The 21,514-nt window shown below is 40.0% G+C and overlaps 1 protein-coding gene across 2 annotated transcripts in view; it reads right to left on the reverse strand.

Annotated features, from left to right (window-relative positions):
• The window catches only part of ctnnd2a (catenin (cadherin-associated protein), delta 2a), a 249,987-nt gene that overhangs the window by 16,551 nt on the left and 211,922 nt on the right, over window positions 1–21,514 (reverse strand). For both annotated transcript variants that reach the window (XM_071485479.1, XM_071485478.1), the window contains exons 18-21: window positions 20,716–20,889; window positions 16,414–16,564; window positions 4,021–4,270; window positions 1,754–1,838 (exon numbers count right to left, since the gene is read on the reverse strand). In XM_071485479.1, the coding sequence (XP_071341580.1) occupies window positions 1,754–1,838; window positions 4,021–4,270; window positions 16,414–16,564; window positions 20,716–20,889 (660 nt within the window). The remainder of the gene's footprint in view (window positions 1–1,753; window positions 1,839–4,020; window positions 4,271–16,413; window positions 16,565–20,715; window positions 20,890–21,514) is intronic.

Consider the following 21,514-nt stretch of genomic DNA (forward strand, 5'->3'; position numbering starts at 1 on the left):
GTCTCAGGATCTTTTGAGGCTGGACAACATCTTTGAAAAGTGAAGTGTGGGCACTTGAAATGAAAGAACGACGTCCCACAGTTTATCATCTGAGAAAAAAAAACACAAGATGAAATGACATGTTGATGTGAATTGTGTTGCAGTGCTAAAATAGTCTCTTCTGATGTTCTGTTGACTAGATTTCTTGAAAGATTTACACATTAATGGCCCAATACATGACAGTATTGGATAATATAAATATTTTCCACCCAAAATAGAATAAATAAGAGGGACACCAAGGAGGTAGTCAAAGAAAACTCATCATTATAACCATCACAAAGGTGTCATTTGTCAAAGGCCTGTTGCATTGTATCGCATTAGTTTATTACGTGTGAGTGTCACTGTTCACATAAACATGTGGCTCCAATAAATCATCAGCTTCATTATTGTTTTTTCTCTGCATGCAGAGATGAAAAGGACACATTCATAGCCAAGGACATCTTGCAGGAATGTGTTACTCCATGTTTCGAAATATCTTACTCAAACTAAGTGATTACACCTTTTAAACCTCTGGTGCCCTGAATGGAAGATAACCTTGGTGGCAGATATTCACCCAACAACAGTCATTACTGACAAATGAAAGGAACCCGAAGATCTGTCATTACTTTTAATCAAGTTGCAAGTGTGTGCCGATTTCTGTAATTTCAAAAGAAACAAAAGAGAGAGAAAGCAGGTTTCAGTGGTGTTTGTGTGTGGTGAGAAAGAAGACAGTAATAAAAGTGTGTATCTGAGTGACAGCAACACACACACACACACACGCACACACACACATACACACACACACACACACACACACACACACACACACATCAGACCTTATATGGATTTCTCACTTTTTGCCACATAGATTAGAGTGGCCAGTCTCCAAACCAATGTCAGCTGAATAAATATGATAACCCTGAGGTTGTGTAGGAGGTTGTTCATTTTATTAATTGACATAAGTCAGTCAATTATTCTTTCCTTTAAGACTTACAGTTATGTGTAGGCTACAGTGTCAACCTACACTGTACTTAATTAAACAAGAGGAGCAACAGAATGAAAAGCTCTCATCCTAACATCATTCATCCTGTGATGACATCGACAGTTCATGTCCAATTTGCCAAATACATTTTTTTTTCTAATTATGAAGATGAATATAATTTGTATAACAAGTATGGCAGCCAATTTGGCATCCAGCTCTTTGCCAAAAGTTGTTACTTTTCTCCCGTCTTCACAGTTGTATTGCCTATATTTTAACACTTTTACAATTTATTCACACCACACATCAATTACCCTATATCTGAAACCCTTATCAGAGGAGATTTGCAAAGCACTAATGAACTGATGAATAGGTGTCAATTTTCAGCAATGTGCCTCTAACAAGACATCTGATAATGTGAGAACAGGATTCATTGACTGTTTTAGACCAATGTTTTTATGTAAAGATTATTTGATTAAATATTTATAGGATATCAGTGTTAAACAGTGAATTCCACAGTGAATTGGATTTTGATTAATCCATTATGAAACACAGTAGACCAACTGCCATACTTGTCCAACCACGACACCTCAAATTTGAAAATAAATGCCTGTCAAGCATAAATAATTTGATATGAACTAAATAGTACTGTATTCAGTCGAGAGTGAAAGGAAATATGAAAAACAGAAACAGGATTGGTGCAGGATTAACTGAAACCTACAAAAGTATGAGTACAGAGTTGGTACTCCATCCTACCTTCTTGTAGAGGGAGCGCAAGTCTCTATACTGCCACATACTGCTGAGAACCTGAGAGGCTGCCTTTACCACCTTTGCTGAATGTCTGGAGAGAGACAGAGAAAGACAGACAGAGTTATTTCCCCTGGACTGAATTCCTTTGGATAATGTTGCTTTGTTATTGTGTTCTATTTTGCATTCATCAGGGTTTATTCTTTCCAAGTAAATCGAACAAAAAGTGAATGTGAATGTGGGGCGATGGTATCAACAGGAAGCCACTGCACAAGCCCACTAAAAACACAACTCAATGAAATATATCATAGTTACACATGGATACACTGATCCCCAGGAAATAACATGCCTATAACCACTGTTGTACAAAAAAATATTTAAAGAGTGAGTCAACTGAACAATCTTAACATACACTGGTAGCTTTACAACCCTGAACACCACCAATAAAGGATTTTGATCGTTGTGAGATAATTATGAATTGCATTTGACTACATTAAGAAATTACAGCCACCAGGGTGACACTTTGCCAAACCATGCTTCTCTTTGTATGATGGAGGTGTGTTTTGTCAATACTGTTTCAAAGGGATAGGTAATAAACTAGTATTTTCATTATTATTCTTTTTTCATTTCATTGCATTTGTCAGATCCTACTGTTTCAAAAAAAAAAAAAAAGAAGTTGGTAAACAGCAACTGTACTGTACTGTAATGGGCCTTTTCCCAATTTAAAAGTGTGTAATTGTGTGGATGCAGCAAGGCACTGCTGATAAGGAGCATTTATCCTCAGTGTACCTGTCCTGAGAAAATGAAGATGTGTGGGCCATTAGCAGCTTGCTACACTCACTGCGAAATTTGCACTTATGGAGGTTTCTTCCAGCACCTCATCTCTCTCTGTAATGGTGCCCTTGAGCACAGTTTCCTAAATAGAATGAGTCTCTCTCCATGACAATAAATCAACATTTGACCTCCATCTGATAACACTCTGGTGTCATGGCAACCCTTGACCTACTGGTTGCCATAGCAGCTAGGCAGAACACCCTGTTCAGTCTCCCATGGCGACAGGAGTTATATCCCTGCTGCATCTTCCTTGTTGTTCCCCAGCTGCCTCGTGTGGATGAATGGCCACAGGGAAAGCAGATGTGGCGATGAATGATGGAGGTGTGGCCACATTAAGGCACTGGTCACCACTGACAGTGTTGGGTGTGCTGAATGATATCTTGAGGTATCATACAATACAATTAAGGGACTGTTTTGCTTTTTTCCCCCCCTGCTCTTAACATTACATTTTACAATTTAAACCACTACAGTTCAGAGCTGGTTGTCATGGGGAGTTTTATCATTTTGTCCTCTTGCTTATTTTGGCAACAGAACATCATTTTCTCTCTGAGGTGTATGTGAATAACTCAAACAAACAAATGTGTTTGTGCAGTGTAGCATTAAGTACAGTTTTTCTTCTTCATTTTTTACTGTGTCAGAAACCAATGCTTGCGCTGTGAGAGTTACAGTAAGTGTTCTTCACTGTTCGTGAGCAGAAAATTACCCCTGCTTAAATCTGGGAGAATGTTAAGCATACATCATCACTATGATCTAATAACCACTTCAGTGCAGGTAAATCTGTCCTGGGGTTATAAATACACGCATGTATGGCATACTTTTCCATAAACTGTTATAATATATCATTATTGTTAAATGTTTAGTAGCATCCTTTGAGGCTTTTTTTTTTTTCTGAACCGATTTCAGCAGTGTGGTTTCTCCAAGGTAGTTTACTATCGAGTCTAAATGATATGGTAGTTTAGAGGTGTGACACTGCAGAAGCAGCTCATAAAGTTGCTTAAATTATGAATTTTGATTGCCATTCACAAAATTTGGGAAAAAAAGTGCTATGGTACCAAATTCATCCTACAAATAAAATCTTTCAGATTTGTACAATGAAGCTGATGTGTCTGAGACACAATCCCACAACTGCACAGTCACCTGTATAATTCCTTCCAATGATGTTCTCCTTGAACACAACTCTTTAAATCTACAATGGGTCTAAAGGGTTTGTCAAAATGCCAGGTGTTTAAGGCTATCCTTTGCAAAACTGTCTCTACAATGATTTTTTTCATTTGCTGTAATGTTGCAAACATACAAACCGTGGTTTCTTTACTCTTAAAAATGTATTGAAAAATGTCTTTAAACCGTCTCAAGGGGAAGGTAAGGTTCAAGATTACATGCTAACCTCAAAGTAAGTTTGGATAAAAGTGAACATGTAAGTGCCTAAATGCTAATGTCCTTACTTGTCTCCTTTGCTGCGGGCGATGCCAATGAGTTTTTCGATACCTCCAGCATCGCGCAGGGCTTTGGCATTCTCCATATTCTTCGTGATGACTTCATGCAGTGCACAGCAGATGGCAGTTACCGTGTCGTCTGACATGGCCTTGCTGGGAGGGCCTGCGGTTCTGGAGGTCCCAGTGCTGGTGGCATTATTGTTGCTGCTGCTACTACTGCCTGGTAACCGATGGATCAAATCTCTCATGGCATATTTACCTGGTGTGTGTGGAGAAAATGAAGGAAAGGACAAAGACTGTTAAGGTTTTATTCTCTGTGCATCCCCCTGTATATCACAAAGGCTGTTCTAAAACTTGGATGGATTTTTGTGAACAACAGAAGGGACAGATTTAGAAGCGAACAGACCAAGCTTTAAGTACATAATTTCCAATTTACAGTATGAGATACTATGTGTGGGGATGAGGGTTGGTTCGTGTGGATGACTGGTACATAAAAATCCATACAACTACCTCAATAATATACCTAACAGACACCTGAAAGCCTATAAGTAATAAAACTAATATTGCCCTTATACTATTATTTAAAGCAAATGCTGTGTAAAGCCTAGTGAGTGGTTCAGATAACTCTATAAAGCTTTAGTTTTAGAGGGCACACTCCAAATCCTCTGAAGCACACACACACCAATGCAGACAAACTGAGAATCCAATAAAAGGGGCGACTTGTGGTATTTTTCAGTGAAGAAAATGAAAAAAAGCTGACATTCAAAGAATGAGTTGTTGGACAGATCGAAGCATCAGAGAGAGGAAGTAATTAAGAAGTGCAGGGGATGCTGTCAGATCGAAAACCCATAAACTCAACTGGTGAGAGGGTGGAGCAGATGCAAAATATAGATTGTGTTGTTTCTTAAACAGCGATGATGTGATGATGAAGAAGAAAACTCAGCTGATGCCGTCTTGCTTGTATATAAAGGTTTATTACAAAGAAGTCCAGCATCAAATCAAGCACTCGAGATTGCCTGAGAGAGGAGTCAGAGCCAATATGAATCTCCCCTAAATAACAGCTCCAACTCCCCACTTATAAGGGTTGGTTGTTCTCATGAACCTAAGGTAAACATATGATTTCCTATAAAAACAGGAAAAGGACTTCATCGCATAAGATGAGCAAGTCATCCATCTCCCAATGGCACCTAGAACTTTTGACCTAAACCTCTTAGCTAAGGCCCTTAACAAACAAACCCATAAATTCACATAACATATGGAACTTCAGATACTACAACTGTCTTAGTTTAAATGAAAGTAGTTTATTGACTATAAAGACCTCAACATTTGCGTAGATTTACACAAATATTTTTTTATTTTTAACACCGAATTTGAAGATGACTGAGGGGAGGGGGGGCAATAAAGGAGAGATCAGAGCAAATAGGTGATGAGAGGAAGGATGGAGGACAGGTGAGGATGTGAAGAAAGAGGTGATTGTGCTGACTGAGGTGGTGTGTGCAGATGCATTAAACATGAGAGGTAGTGAGAAGATAAGAAATGCCTTGACCGTCATACAACCTGTCAATTACACTTGAATCATTGTGAGCTCCTGGGACAAAACCCACAGGTCATGTTTCAAGCAAAGAACCATTCATTTGGATGCAGAGGTGGTTGTCGAATAATGGACCAATGCTTGAAATGTGTTTAATTTTTAACAAAAAGCACTCGACAGAACCACTAAGACAAACGCTGTTACACTGACACACTGAAAGGCTCACTCAAATCAATTCTCCTTGAGAATGAGTCAGTTTACCCTCTCTGTGACGTATGTTGCTGGGAATGACAAAGCCTGCCATTTAAAACACTGTATGCCAGTTTCTGCGTATATACAAAACTGAAAAGCTGTTCAGTGCGTGTCTCCTGAATTTTACAGTGCAAGTCCTCCACAGGAGAGCTGGATCAGATAAAGCAGATGAAAAACAGGATGTGCTTCTGTAAGTGTTAAATCCACTGTCCCATCATCTTCAAGTGGGCCATTAAGTCCTCTCTGGCAGTGGAGAAAACTGAGGCCAAAATACTCCATTTGCAATAAATGCAAAATGCTTTTGGATTTTACTGAGAGTGTTTTCATAGGTTGTGAAATAATGTTTCTGAACGAGTCAGTTTTCAGCAACAGTACAAAACACTTATCTAACTGCTGCTCTGCATCACAGGTCGAATCTTCTGCAGCATGTGGTGCTACTTTGAATTTATTGAGTCCTGTTGAAAAATAAAACTAAGAACAAAGAAAAAAAAAATCCTTGTGCGATACAGATTTGTTCCTGCACTTGTAGAATTCAGAAAGAAATCTGAGCTTAAAAGTTTCCCCTTCCTATCTGCCTTCTTTTCCCCATTCACTCTTTTCTCACCGTATTTCAGAAATTCCCCTCTTCTACATAATGTGGGATGTTTTTCCCAGACCAATCCATCACTGTGATATCAAAGGAGCCCTTACAGCCTGGTGGTAAATCCCTGGCTCATATTACCTCTAATAAGTCTAAGTGATTTGGGAATGGCTGAGAACAGCAAAGCAATGCATAATGCAGGAAAATCAGATGACACCATCAACCTTCATAAAGTAAAGGGGCACACACACATACACACACACACACACACACGAACTTACATGATTAGTATATACTGTGATGCTTTGCATTCCCAATCGCACATATGCAAACACACAATAATGCTTTAAAATATGCACACACATGCATGCATAGTCTCTCTACTCTCTCTCATACACCCACTTAAGCACACACACACACACACACACACACACACACACACACACACACACACTGTGAGGATGGAGTTGTGAGATAATTAGCCAAGTGTTGGCTGGCTGAACAAAGGTTAAAGGGTCATTGTCTTCTGGCTGACGACAAAGTCAAGTGACGTCCTAAGAGAAAGACTCATTATTTGACTGACTTGAATCAGACTGACTCATTTCCTGACTGATTTACTGGCTGATGACTGAATTAATAATTTTCTGAAGACTTGCTTTATTAATAATATGAGTAATTCCTAAGTGAGTGAATGAATTATTCACTGACTGACTGCATGACTAATTTACTGACTGGCTAATTTACTGTTTGACTGCCAGATAATTTACTGCGTGAATGACTGACAATTTATTGATTGACTGACTGACTGATTGACTGACTGACTAATTTATCAACTGAGTGACTGTAGGGAATCCAGTGTTAACACGAGGAGTGTGTGAAGTATACAGAAAAGATGTGGCAAGCTGTTAGAGGCATATCTGTGTGTGTGTGTGTGTGTTTTACTCTAAGTATTTTCTGCTTACAGACAGATGCTCTGATAAACTGCTGTCAGCATATCCTTAAAATATGCTTGCATGTGTGTGTGTGTGTGTGTACACGGGTGTGTGCATGCACATCCCTATCAGTCTCTTGCAACGTCATCACATTCACCCCACAGAGGGTAAGTGCAGAACGGGGAAGACGATATGGGAGGAGAGAGTGGGAGACAGATCAGTGGACCTGGAGTGGAGAACAGTACACAAGTCACACATATATAAGAGAGAAGGGGAAGTAGTGGGACAGGAAGAAAGACTAAAGGAACGAGAAACTGGGGAAAGCAAGAGAAGGTTTAGCCTAGTTCACTTACACACGTCAGCACCTTCATTGCAGGAGAATCAGATGGAGAGGCCCTTGTGACTTTCAACACTTTTAATAACACAGTGTGTTGAGGGAAGTTGCCTCCCGATAATCACTTTGTGCTAAGAGGCATTACTGAAAGCCTCGCACACACACACACACACACACACACACACAGACACACACACACACACACACACACACACCACCTTGACAATACACACATACACAGCCATACATGCACCTCAACACACATCTCATCTGAACACGCATAGCGCTCATTATCCCACTTTCTGCTTCAGTTTTTGGTTTGTTATTTTGTTTTTTTGGGATGTTTCTTAAAGTTATTTGTTTTGATGTGAGATGTGTTTTCCAGCTTCACAATGTCAATTATGTCTCTTGGGGGTTTTATTATTATTATTTATTTATTTATTTTTTATCAGCTCACAGCAATTTATTATAGAACAAATATTATCATACAGAAATAAATAGCAAAGTCTAGACTAAACTAAAGCAGGGCTGTGCTCAGACACCCCTTTAGCCAAATAAAATCTGTCCTCTTTTCTGTAACCACACACCATGACACCCACAGGACGCAAATAGCATATTGATAAATTATAGATTAATATAAATGAGAGAGAGTTGCTGCACTTTCAAAGCAAAATGCAATATTTTAAAAGCTAAATCTTTTGATGAGCTCATTATCCAGATGAAGACATTATTTTTTAAAATACTGGCTTTTAATTACTACTAAATATACAAGTTACATCTCTTATATCTTTTTAGTCCACAAATAACTAATCTGTGTTAGAGTGAGTACATATCTATAAAAAGTATAATTTATCCCCATATGTAATACATGTAACCAGATGGCAAGAACTTCATGTAACAATTATTTCCGTGATGTCACAGTGATTGCAAGTTGTCACACAGGAAGAAGTAAGTGCTAAGGAGCAAACTGAGACAAGGTTTTTCATAAATGCATGCTGACTCCCTCTATTTTTAAGACCTATTGTGACACAGACAACGCCTCTACATGCCAGAGTGCAATCTCCCCTCACTTCTTACATCTACTTGCTCTGTCACTGAAATGTGAGCTGCACCTGGAACATGTCCTGGAGGACAGAAACACGCCCTGCGCTGATCACGGCAAAGTCTAATAAACCTGTATTACACAGCTCCCCCAATACAGCCATCTTCACCTGGGAGGCAGAGGTGGTAATGTATTCCTGTGCCGCATTCCCTCATGTGTCGCTAACCCCCGCTGAGCAGGGCGTGCTTCATCTGGGCCATAATGGCTGATTTGATTTAAAGAGATCCAATTACCCTCGACAATAGAGTGATTTGATTGTTTACTGACGGAGAAGGGAGAGTGTTATTGAAGCAAAATTGGAGGTAATTGTCTCAGGGAGATGTGGAGAAAGATGAAATGGCTTGATTGGTTGTGGCGTCCGACTGTCTGAGAATAAAGGATGGTTAATACACAGTTATCAGTGACTGGGTTAGGGTCTCTGAGGTGGGCTGCTGCATGCTTGCTGGTAACAAAAGCTTTTGGTCATATTATGTTTCTTTGAGCATGTTCTGGGCTGAATAAAAGCCAGGTAAACAGCAGGCAGCTGTGAAATCTATTTTGAGCTGTGAGAAAAAAATGAGAATATGATGACTGAGGCCCATTGTGAACACTTTTATTCTTGGCTTTCCTTTTGTATATTCATGTGCATAACTTTCATATTTGATAATATATTTGTGTCGAAACGTTTCCTCATTGTGTTGATTTGAAGCTTAGTGTGAAATGTAGTATGATAACGGGGCTTTGTGCTATAGCTGCTACTAAAGAATTCAGCGACAAAGCTAGTGTTTCAGTTCCTCTGTGTGATTCCACTCCCCGGGTTAATTTAATCAGCAGTGCATTACATTGTGGACAGGGGGCGCCAGATTCAAAGGAACAGGGTGTTTGTTTCTAATCTGTGGGACTATTCCTTTATTGAAAACATTAAAGTGATGAGTTTATGGCCGTCAACCTCTGAGATCTCAAACAGAATAAATAAAATTACACCAGCAAACACACCCTGGAGACATTCTCAGACATCAATATTGTCATTGAGGAAGGAGGGAGGGGGCATTTTATTGACACCAATTTTACTTTTATTTCCCCTTTACTTTAATCCATATCTTAAAAAAAATTGCACCATTGTAATGGGTTCTGTATTATGGGCTCATCTGAAAAGCAGCAACAAAGAAGTTGAAATAGAAATCACCTGCAGTTTACACACACAGACCTCTAGGGCGGAAGCACATGCACACACACACACACACACACACACAGACACACACTCTGTAGCCACCAATTATCAACATCCTCATATCCTCATCAAGCTAAAAAAGATATGCATGACCTCCAATAACAGCCTGATCTGCCACTGCAAAGTGAGGTGTATTCCTTTCAACCTACGAATAAATAAATATATAAATAAATAAAATTAAATACAGAGGAGAGTACAGACAGATCAAACACCACAGGTTTAAAGAGGTCAGATATAGAGGTAAATTGGAAAGTGCCACGCCGTCGCTTCCCCGCTATAAAATATTCTGTCTTTCTGTGTTTGGTGCTTTTCACACCAGTTATATCTCGCCCTCTGTGTCTCTCTTTGATGTCTGCGGTTGACAGGTTTACAGCATAAACTGCAGAGGAAGGGGAGAGAGACAGAGCGAGTAAGAGAAGAGGGAGGCAGGGAGGAAAGGCGAGGAGTTTTTTTTTTCCCCTGTGAGGAACCTGTGGCTTCATTAAAGGCATTCGACTGACATGAGGAGGATGCTTGTTTGAGAAGACGTATAGAGCCACACACACACAACACACACACACACACACTGTAATTATGCACACACTCACAGTGGCAGAGAATGGAGAATTCCCCATTGTCACGCTTAGTTATACTCTATGGCTTCTCAATGATGGCTATAATGGTTCTTACAAATGGAAGCATTTTCCTGAATAAAATCACAAGGACAGAGGTGAACTTGAATATGTCGTTTAATGGCGAAAAATTCAAATGTGTCTGTGCAACTCCCAAGATCACATGAAGTCGAGTCTGATCCTGCATAGAGAGCTATAAGACCAAAAGTATCTCATCGTTTTATGACGACGCTTTCATTCCCCCTCTCTGTTTCTCTTTACTGCTCTTTATTTCTTTTTTTCTCTCTGTCAGATGTGTTCCCAGTCTGGCACACTGGAGCAGAGGACGAAGAATGCCAGCGAGAACAAAGTGTGCTGATAAAAGACATGTCAGACCCTCATACACAAGGGATTCATCCTGAAGGCGACACAGAAATTTCGTAAAGTGCAGCTGCAGCAGGGACGGAGGAGCGTGTGTCAGTTTAGTGCGAGGCAGTGGACATGCCTTGTCTTTCGGCCCGCTACCCTTCCAGAGTTGTTTATTGTTCCCATGGAAAGGTCTGCTGACAGCAGGCGCGGCAAAATATAGAAAAGTCTGCGCAGGTGAGGAAAACACAAAATGGACAATCTCTGCTGATATAAAACTTTTTTTTTAGTTTGACCATGAATCCACAACCTGCAACGAGCATGAAATGTACAATGTGAGTGTTTATTTCTGTGTGCATTCATGAATGTGAGGATAAAATGTTTGCATCAAAGGCACGAAACCAGTGATTTTTCTACACCGTATTTACATCAACAGTGTCTGACCTCTAATGAACGCGCACCCTCACACATACACACACATCTGCAATCATGCAATTAGCGACATCCCCGTGGTGCACTACTTTGGTTTCCACAGTAACACTCCCCCAGCACTGATGTCATCAATGCAAAGACACAAAGAGCGAGAGACTGCGAGAGAGGGAAAGTGAGGCGCTATGAGCTCATGTCTGCAACAACACGGGAAGGAGACGGAGAGGGAGGTGTGGGTGTGGGATAAATGGATGAGAGGAGGAGAAAGAAGAGAAACAAAGAAGCAGAATGAGATGGAAGGAAAGCGGTTTCATATTCATGTTGGAGGTGAGCACAACATTGTAGAGTAAGCTTCACATTCAACCTATCACTATACATTAAATAATTAATGCAATCCACACTATAGGACTTCATGTGGGGAATTCATGTCTGGAATTTAAATTAAACCCTATAACTGCAGAATCCAGAAATTCATTTAGATGTAGTAGCTAGAGCTAAAGTCACTTTGTACAAAAAAACCCCCATCCAATTCATTAATTAAATGTCTTAAATTAATACAGATTTTTGCATTAAGTACTTTTTCATTAAACATTAACTTTGGTTTGGTGGCAAGCGCAGCATGTGTTTAGGGGGAACCTTTAGTAAATGACTGCTGTGTTTGAGAAAAAAAATAAATAAATAAAAAGGCAGTCATTTTGGCATTCAAGTGCTGTTCCCAATTCATGTGTGTCAAATTACCATCTGTAAGTAAATGGGGAAGAATTGCGCTGACAGACGGTGTATCAGTGAATGCAACTCATTTATTGCTACACAGGCGTACAGTACATTATGCAAATCAAAAACTATGAAGGAGGTGAAATCAGGAGAGAGACAAAAACATTGACAGATGAGAAGAATGATTCTCAGAGACATCAATATGCCACTAAATCACATTACAGAGGGATTGGAATATAAGCATACATATGCGGTTAGGTTTTTAGCTGTCACTGCGCTCTCTTCTGTTTCATCTTCCACCTCTCTATATTCAGTCTCCCCAGCCTGACTTGGCCTCTCTCTGCTCTTACCCTCTATCCTTCTCTGGCCTTGTGCCTCTCTTGCTCCTTCTCACCGCCGTCCAATCATACAGTGCTTTCCAGAGGATTTGACACTCTGATGTTATTGTGTGCGAAAGATGATTCTCATCTCTGCTCACACTGCTGAGGTCTCATGCAAACTACCATTCCCCCACGGCGATGCTGCCAAACCTACCAGCACTAACAGCTTATGACACACTATTGCATGAGTTTTAAGAGACAAAGATTTGGCTTTTTGCTTTTCAGAAAGAGGTGATTTTCTCTAGATTAGCCATGTGAAATGATATTATAATTTCGTGCAACTTTGATCCTACAAAGACCCATAAACTGCTCTGTGAAATCCCTTTGCCGCTTCAGGTTAAACTGTTGTTCTGCAGAAGTGCATGGTGTAAAGACAAAGGTGTTTGACTCTGAGGTTAGAGTCACTGTGGTGAATAAAGCTTGCAAACATGGGCCAAATGGGGCTTGTCACTTAGGAGTGCCTGGCCTCTACTTCTCTTCTGTCGACACGTATCATCTCACACCTTGCCAAGAGCAACGGCTCAACCCTGACTGATCCCTCTTGCTTCTTTCCTTCCCTCTCCACTCTCTCTCTGCATCTCTGAGATTTTCTTTTCTTTCTATATCACTATATCACTGACTTTGACTGTCGCTCTGTCTCATTTACCATTTGGCTGTCTCAACAGCTTGAAAAAAAAAGTTGACTGAACATTTATTCCACTGTTAGCTGACTTAACAGAGTCAGTCTTCTTAGGTGCAGTAACTTACAAGTCATTTTTATATTGAACAAATGAGAAGGTTGCTGGTAAAGATAATCCCACTGAGAAAGCACAATCCACCCTGCAGCGCCATGCAGTTTATTGTGTTCATTATTTTTGTTTGCCAGTCTGTAAAACCACAAAGTCAGTTTAAATTAAATATTTCTAAGCCAAAAAGATAAAGAGGCGAACTAACTGAGAGGCTGGTGAAGAAATGCCATTAAATGTTTCTGTTCTTAAGCAAAAATGGGATAGGATTAGTTGCATCAAAGTGTTTACTTTAAGAAATAATGTTAACTGAATGTCAAAACCATAACAATCTTTCCCAAGATGTCTGTTTTCTTTTGCAGGTTTATCTATTTTTAAACCAATCTGCCAACACATCCCTGATGGTGCCAGCCACAGTTGCTATGGGAGAATGATGATCTGCAATGCCCCAAATTTTCTCTGTCTCTATTATATATCCTAATGCGCTTCTATCACCCAAGTATCCAGGAAATAACACGGGGAGAGGTAATCATATGCAGGACTTAAACCATGTTATTATGGAACTAAATAAGTCAAGTGTGCATTCAAATGAAAATGCCAGATAAATTTGAATTGATTTTTCCTGTGAATTTGCAAGTAATTACATTATTCAATCAGCCTGTGTGTATTCCCTTTCTTTCTACGACGCACACACTCATCACTATGCCCATCTCTCTTTCCAAAACTTTCCTCTTTAGCTTTCTGTGCTTAGGAAGCTAATGGTTATAAAAGACTGAAAGTACAAATGTACCAATTACCGCTAATATTTTAATCAATTAGAGAACATTTTAATGATTTCCAGAGGAAAACATGCAGCGTTCTCATTTTAAAAGGTTAAATGGAACAATTAATTAAATTGTGTCAGTATATGGACTGTTTTTCTCTTCAGTTTTATTCAAATTAAACAATTATTTGAACAATGTAAGAGCAAATGGTTCCGTCAGATTTAATGTGAAGACAGCTGTACCTGACCTGGGGATACTATATTATTCTATTAAAACATTATTAAACTCTACCTAGTTGGTGGCAGGGGAACAATGAACACACCACACTCACAATTCTGAGATATGGATCAGTGTTTGCCAATTGTCCAGTATCAATAAGATAAAAACAACAACAAAAAAATCTTACAGTAACCATTATTATCCAAGTGTATTTAAATGATTTCTTCTTACACCTTTCATCATCATGTATGTTGTCACAGTGACAAAAAATGAAGATGGTAAACCCAGCTATGTTTAGCTAAATAATTTTGAAGGGCTAAAGGAGCAATGCATACGTTTTTCTATTGCTACATAACTAACGTTAGCATTAATAGCTGTTTACTTACCAGTAAAGTGAGAGTTCAGCATCAAACTTTATTCTCCAGTGGTGTAAATCATTACCAATCTTAACTCTTGTCTCTGTGAAGTCTTTTCCTCCACTGACGTTAGCATGCTAACCAGCTAACCCCGGCCCATCTCGTGCGACTCCCTGTAGCCTCATACTTGCCCTGAAGATGTGGCGCTGCTCAGTGGCCACATAATAAAGACAGCAATGGCCGAAGCTCTTGTCAAGTGACAATCAGCTTGACCCGCTTCTGGCAACAAACCATTCTGCAGGTTTTTGTTGTTGGCATTGCTGCCATTATTGGACAACTGAAAGTGGAAAGCGTCAGAAAAGACTGGGATAAGGATGACAGCCAAAGGTCCTCGCCAATCTTTTAAGAAACAATAATAACTTAACGTGCCTGTATTTCTACACCACCTAACTTTATATTTATCTGACTTGTTGATGCATTTGCAGGTATATTTAAAAAAAACAACAAAACAAACTACAAATGAACAAAAACCATTTAACTCAGACCAGTAAGATTCTTGTCTGTGCAAATGCTTCAATTTTCCTGGAATCTGCTGCCATGTGCCGGCCAGACCATCACAGTATGTTTGCCGGCAGTGTTTCTTGTCGTTCTTTCAACACCCTGGTAAAAACCGGAGAGGTTCCAGAAGCCCCACACCTGAGACTGAGGGTAGTAGGGTTGCTATAGAAACCACTGAGCCAACCTGGAAGCTGAGGTAATCAGCAATACCAGAGACAGAGGGGAGATGTCACATGCGTGCATACAGTACACATACAGACATACAGTCACTGTATATCAGTACATGCGTGGTGTGTGTGTAAACATGTATGGTCAGAGAGAAAGAGGGCACACCACACACATAATTAGATTTGTAGACAGAGAGAGAAACACACACACACACACACAGCATAAGAGTTCTCTCAGTGTGTCAGGTTAACTAGTGATCCCTAGTCCCTAGATGTGGTAATGCTACCAGTCAGTAAGCCTGACTGAGGCTCACTCATTACCACAGCATACTTTTCAAAGCCCCATGCAAACCTTTGAAGTGATCATCATTCTGCTACAGCATCTCTCTCCCACACTCTCCGTCTTTCTTTCTGAAATACATATTAATTACAGTTCATTTCTCTTACTCACTTCTTACTCCTTCTTTTTTTAATGAGCCCAAGTCTCTCACACACAAACAAACACACCTTGGCCTAAGTCAAATTAGTTATAATGTAAAATGTTAGAAATAAAACCAAAGTGTTTCATTCTCCACACTTTTACTATGGTGGTGTAGTAATGTGTGACGGCTATAGAGCTTTTAGATCCTGTGGCCACATGTAAAGCCTCACTTAAAATTTCATCTCATTATGTTAAATTAATAGTTTGTCATCATAATTACTTGTCCCAATCAATGACACAAATCAAAAAAGACAAAATCACACATCAGAAGTTCTTCACCTGTTAACATGGGCCAAGCCAGAGGAGCCAATGAGCCATTATACTATGTTACTGCTGAAAGGCAGAGGTGACTACAGGCTAGCATTTGTGTTAAATGACTTCTAATTGATGCATCTGGCTACGGGCTCTTTACCCTAGTGTTACATCACTTGAACACAAGTGCTTGACGCGCATACTCTAAATGAGAACGGTAGAGGAACAGACCATAATAAAACGGCTATGAGAGATTATAATTACAGTAGAAAATGTGCTTTATGTTGCTCTTCGCAAACAGCAGACACAACAACTGAGCATAACACTGCAGGGGGTCTAAATTCATGTGAACTAGACAGACTGAAAATGCAAGTGACCCACGCAGTGACTTCGTCGAAGTGGTGGGGGGATGATTCACCGTGTAATATCAGCTCTTGGAAAAGTGTTTATTAGTACTCACCAATGAGCTCCTTGTTCCTTATGTCCAGGGCCATGTTTCTGAGAGCAGTGGCCACGGCACACACCACTTTGTCATTGTCTATCCTCAGTAACTCCACCAGGATGGGAAGGCCTTTCTCCTTACGGACAGCAACCCGGATGTACACCGACCACTGACAGGGAGAAAGTAGAGGTAAGATAGTTTCACGGCAATAACTGGCCACGGTGGGGGAGGGGTACATTTACAGTTAAGGTCCTACACACAGGATCAGAAATGAAAGTAAGGACAAACTGTAATGTAGTTAAATCAAAAATAAATGAATCCATTAAAAACACCTTGCAGTGTTCTTCAACAGTAAGATAGTAGCAGCTTTATAGCTATCAACAGCAAATAGCTACGAGTTATAATTGGAAAAAACAACCTAGGTTTTAATTTTCCAGTCTTGTTCATCATTCCTAACAGCTGTGATACCATTTTACTTCTTGAATGAGATAATGGGGATGCAAGGCATCCACTTGAGACAACAATTAATTTATGTCCACAGAGCATAGCAAACAAAAGAAGGGGCACTGCAACAATAACAACACTAGTTTTCTACTTGCTAGTGACAACCATTCTTTTTCGGCTCACCTTACACTGTGGTCAAACCTGATTTCAATCCCTGCATTTCTTTCTTCCACTGTCTTATTGTCACTGTGTTGACTATTTTTATTCCTTTCTTTCTTTTAACCAGAGTCTGACTGTGATTTAAAGTGGAAAATGGGAAGCAAGACGGATGAAGCACAATGGGCGAGGTCGAATGGGAGATGTTATATTCAGGGGCAATATGAGAGCAGCTGAGGCATTTCACTGACTCACAAGTGATATACTGCGAGATGGAGAATTATATGAACCAGAGAGAAAGGTTTTGAGCTTTGAGACCACTCTATCCTCCCTCAACAACTATCAAGGTACACTTAAACGGTCCACTCGACCTTAAACGGCTCAAGTGGTGCCGCCTTGTGGGTCAACAGTAGAAAACTGGGGAGGCACTGAACATCACCCAAGAATGGATGTCAGTAAGTGAAGTGGGAAGCTGAGCATTTCTGTGAAAAGAATAATTTACATTTCCAGGGTATGTTATGGTTAAAGCACAGTATTGTTTTTCTTAGAGACCAAAATGGGCATATAATCATTTTAGGAAATAATTCAACCTTGGAGGGAAATGATCACATGTCTTAGCCAAGAGCTTAGTGAGCAGAGTGTAGAGTGTGCCAGCAGTACGCCAACACAGCTTCTTTGGAAACTGTTAGCAGCCGTATTCTCAAAGCCAGGAGAGGGAGCTTGCTTAGAGGAGACACAACAAAGCACACACACGCATGCACGCACATACACACAGTGAGTCCCAAAATAGAAAATGTGATTTCCTGAAGACCACCTGCCCCCATCGTTTCCTCCTGCTCCTTTGTCTTCCTATGTAGCTCTCTCTCTCTCTCTCTCTCTTCGTCTACCAACAGAAGCCCTCAGCAAACCAAAATCAGATACACATAACTCCCTCACACGTCAACACAACATCCTTCTCAAAGTGTGGTTGCTTGTCTCACGATCCCTTTGTTTTCATATACAGCAAATATAATCTTTTGACCAATCACTTTTTTGATCACATAAACATTCCCAACAACAATCCCATGTAGTTTATTCATAACCAGCAATGTCGGATACAGTGTTATGATTTCAAGTTAATTCCAAGGTTGCACCCTGACACTGTCTGCCTTTTACCCTTATGCACACTTCCCTCTAGGCTAAAGCTGCCCTCACCACCATACTCTCCAATATGAATGCATGACTCATACATTATTACGTAGCTGCTTCCATCACTCAGCTGCTGTTGAACCCTGGCTGCACTCCCTGGAGTGTTCACACTCGGAGCCTTTACATCATTACAGTATTTGCATAGCTACTGAACAATGTTTCTGAACACATAAAAACATGAGGATTCAAAATATTTCAAAATCAGCAGGATGACACAGTAAGCAGGTAGATCATCATTCCTACCGACTGCGTCTTTGAGCTGTTTATCCTCTGCATGGTGGTATTCAATGCGAAGAGATAAGCCTTTGAATTTGGATAAAGCCTGAACTGAACTTTAACCGGATGATCCGGGCTCAAAAGAAATGCTTGTTTGCAAACACCCAACCTGCCTTAATGTCCTTCCTGATATCTAAACCCATTTCAATGGATATTTGCCTGTCATGAAATTACATTTATTAATCTGGAAGGTCATTCTGAGTCTGAGTTACATTTGCCCATAAAAAAATAATAATCTCTCACAGAGAATCTATCCTTACTTATTTTTCTATAAACACAAGCCAAATCAGTATGTTTTGTACTAAATCGATTTCTGTGAATGGACAATGTTTACTAAGGGTTGGGAAACAGAACACTTCTCAGGTATTGCTGTGTTTGATTGCTGCTTATGATCAGCATTACGCAGGCGGGTCTTTAGTTTGGATACAGGGAGGGGATGGTGGGGAGTAGAGGGGTGGGACACGGGAGGGGGGGTTAAGCTGACCATTGGTTCTGTTAAAGTTTATTTTTTTCCTGTGTTTCTTTTTTTGCCTTTCTGTCCTTGCATTTTGTCTTTGCAGTTTTTTTTAATCTGTTCTATTGTTAATGTTTTCTCATTGGAGCAACTACTTTCATCCCCTGTTAGTAACATAGTGAGGCTTTGCTGCCTTTTCACTTCTTACTTCTTTTCTCCCAGCTCCCTGACTTCAACTCTCAAGTGTTCATTCTCTGAGGGAAATTTAACGATTCTTAGCTGGACTGCAACAGTGGAGCCAACCCTATAAATGTGCATGTCACTGACTGACGGACTGACTAACTGACGAGTTTACACCATTGGTCCGCTGAATGCCATATGACTAACTGCTGAAGTTACACCACTGGTGGGCCAGCTGAGTGTGAAAGCGCAAACCCATTAAAATGGATTTGTAAAAATCAGCACTTATTCTTCAATATTAAAATAAGTCTCTGTTATCTTGAATGGTCAATATTGTGATCCGTTTGAATTCCATTGCAAGACCCAACAGGGGTACCCTATAAGCCCACTCCTATTTGCCATTGCCATAGAGCTGTTTGCAATCACTATCCATAATAATCAACAGATAGTTGGGGTGTGGAGGAGGGTATAGAACATAAAGTTTCATTGTATGCTGATGACTTGCTTCTTTCTCTCTGAGCTTGACACTTCTCTGCCAGCCACCCTAGAATTATAAGAACTCCTCTGTCAATTTTCCAGACACAAATGGAGATGAAACTTCATTTAACTACTAGTCACTATCTCACTTTCAATGAAACAGACAACAGAATGAAGTCACAAAAAAATCCAATAAACTGTATTAAACATTTGAAATGCAGCATTTTTTGGTGTCACGCAGGCTGATGAATAATCCAGCTTCTCATCTTACTGTTGAGTTATTTTTCAGTGAAATGAAACTCAGCTTTACTGGACCAAACAAAACAGTTCTTTGCCAAATGGTCACCACTCTCACTATCTCTGTTGGAGAATAAATGATGCTTCTTTCAAAGTGTCTTTATCTTTTTCAGTGATTTTAATGTCTTTCTTCAAGACCCTTGATTCTATTATTTCTTGATACACTTGGAAGAAACATCCTCAATTCCAGAAATGTCCTACTTGTCTTGTCCTACTGGATGCATTTTCATTTGGAACCTTTATGTTTAGCCTGGGTCTCTATGGAGGTCACTGTATGCAGTCCAGTCTCATTACTTGCAATTTTAACTGATCAGTCAAATCTGACTGGCCAAAGACATACTAAAAGGCAACCCAGTAATCAATCATTCCTTCATTGGAAAAAAAACATTTTAGGCTCCCTTTCTTTACAGTTAAATTGCAGCCAACCATGACTTTACTCCATCCACTCTTGACAGCGTATTCAGCCTTGGCATAATAAGGGCACATAATGTTTTGAAAACTTCTTTATCAATAACTGTTTTGCATCTTTCACTCAACTGACAGATAAATCTGGTATACCCCTGGCCCAACTTTTCTAATACCTACAAGTCAGACATCACCCCAGTTTCCAGAAAAACTGCCTCACAACCCAAACCGCCTTGTCTACTATTACAACTGAATGGGAACAGGACCTAGATTTTAACTTTTCAGATGACATTTGGGGTTAGAAAACAAGAAAACTGTAACTTGTGCAAGATGTCAATTTGTGTTTGTTCATTTGACATTCAAAAAAAAAAACATAAAAGAAAGAAAAAAAGAGAGAAATAAGAAGATAAACATTTTAGAAACTTTTTAAACCTAGCTGTTACCTTCCAACTGCCTGCGGCCAGGTTCTGCAGAGCCCCAGCTGCTCCCTCCAGGGTGTCGGGATTTGAGCATTCAGACAGCAGGGTGAGGTAGGGCTTGACAATGGTGGGGTGCCACAGCATCTGAACTCCTTTGGGAGGCTCTGCGGTGTCTGGAAAAGGGCCCACACCATCCCACTGTGAGAGAGGGGAGACAGATTGGGACAATTTTTATTCTCGATGACACAGCTAAGTGAACACTGTAAACCCTTTTCCAATAGCAGCATTTTTTGCATTTACACATTTGCATTTATTTTTCTTAAGGAATAACTTAACACCAGGCCGAAAAGCAAAGTTTCTCTCGGGGCTAGAGTTCTGGATCACAACTGTACATTACTGCAGAAAGGTGAAAAGTAAAAGTGCCAGAGGTCAGCTAAAACAAAGGGGTGTGCAGTTACTCTTAAAACCCTTGAGCAGTGAATTTTGAAGGGGCAGAGAACACTGGTCATTCATTTTCCCTACTCTCATGTTATGTAGGAAAGAGTGATGATGAAAAGAGAGACTATGAGACAATATTTCACTCCTTCTTTCACTTTGAGTGGTAAATCTAAGGCTCCACACCCCTCCTCTTCCTTTACTTCCAGCCTCCTCCTCTTCCCCTGATGTTTGAACCTCTTTGTTGAGTGACATACCCACACCTCTTTCATGTGAGCATGAACCCACAACTATCTCTCTCTCCTCTTTTATTTCTCTCTTCTATTTTCTCCACTGCTTATCATTTATATCTTGTCCCACTTTTATCTCCTGTTTATTCTTTCTCTAC

The sequence above is a fragment of the Trachinotus anak genome, unplaced genomic scaffold (genome assembly GCF_046630095.1).
Source record: "Trachinotus anak isolate AG129_WGS33_773 ecotype Australia unplaced genomic scaffold, CSIRO_AGI_Tana_v1 ptg000009l, whole genome shotgun sequence".
Taxonomy (NCBI): Eukaryota; Metazoa; Chordata; class Actinopteri; order Carangiformes; family Carangidae; genus Trachinotus; species Trachinotus anak.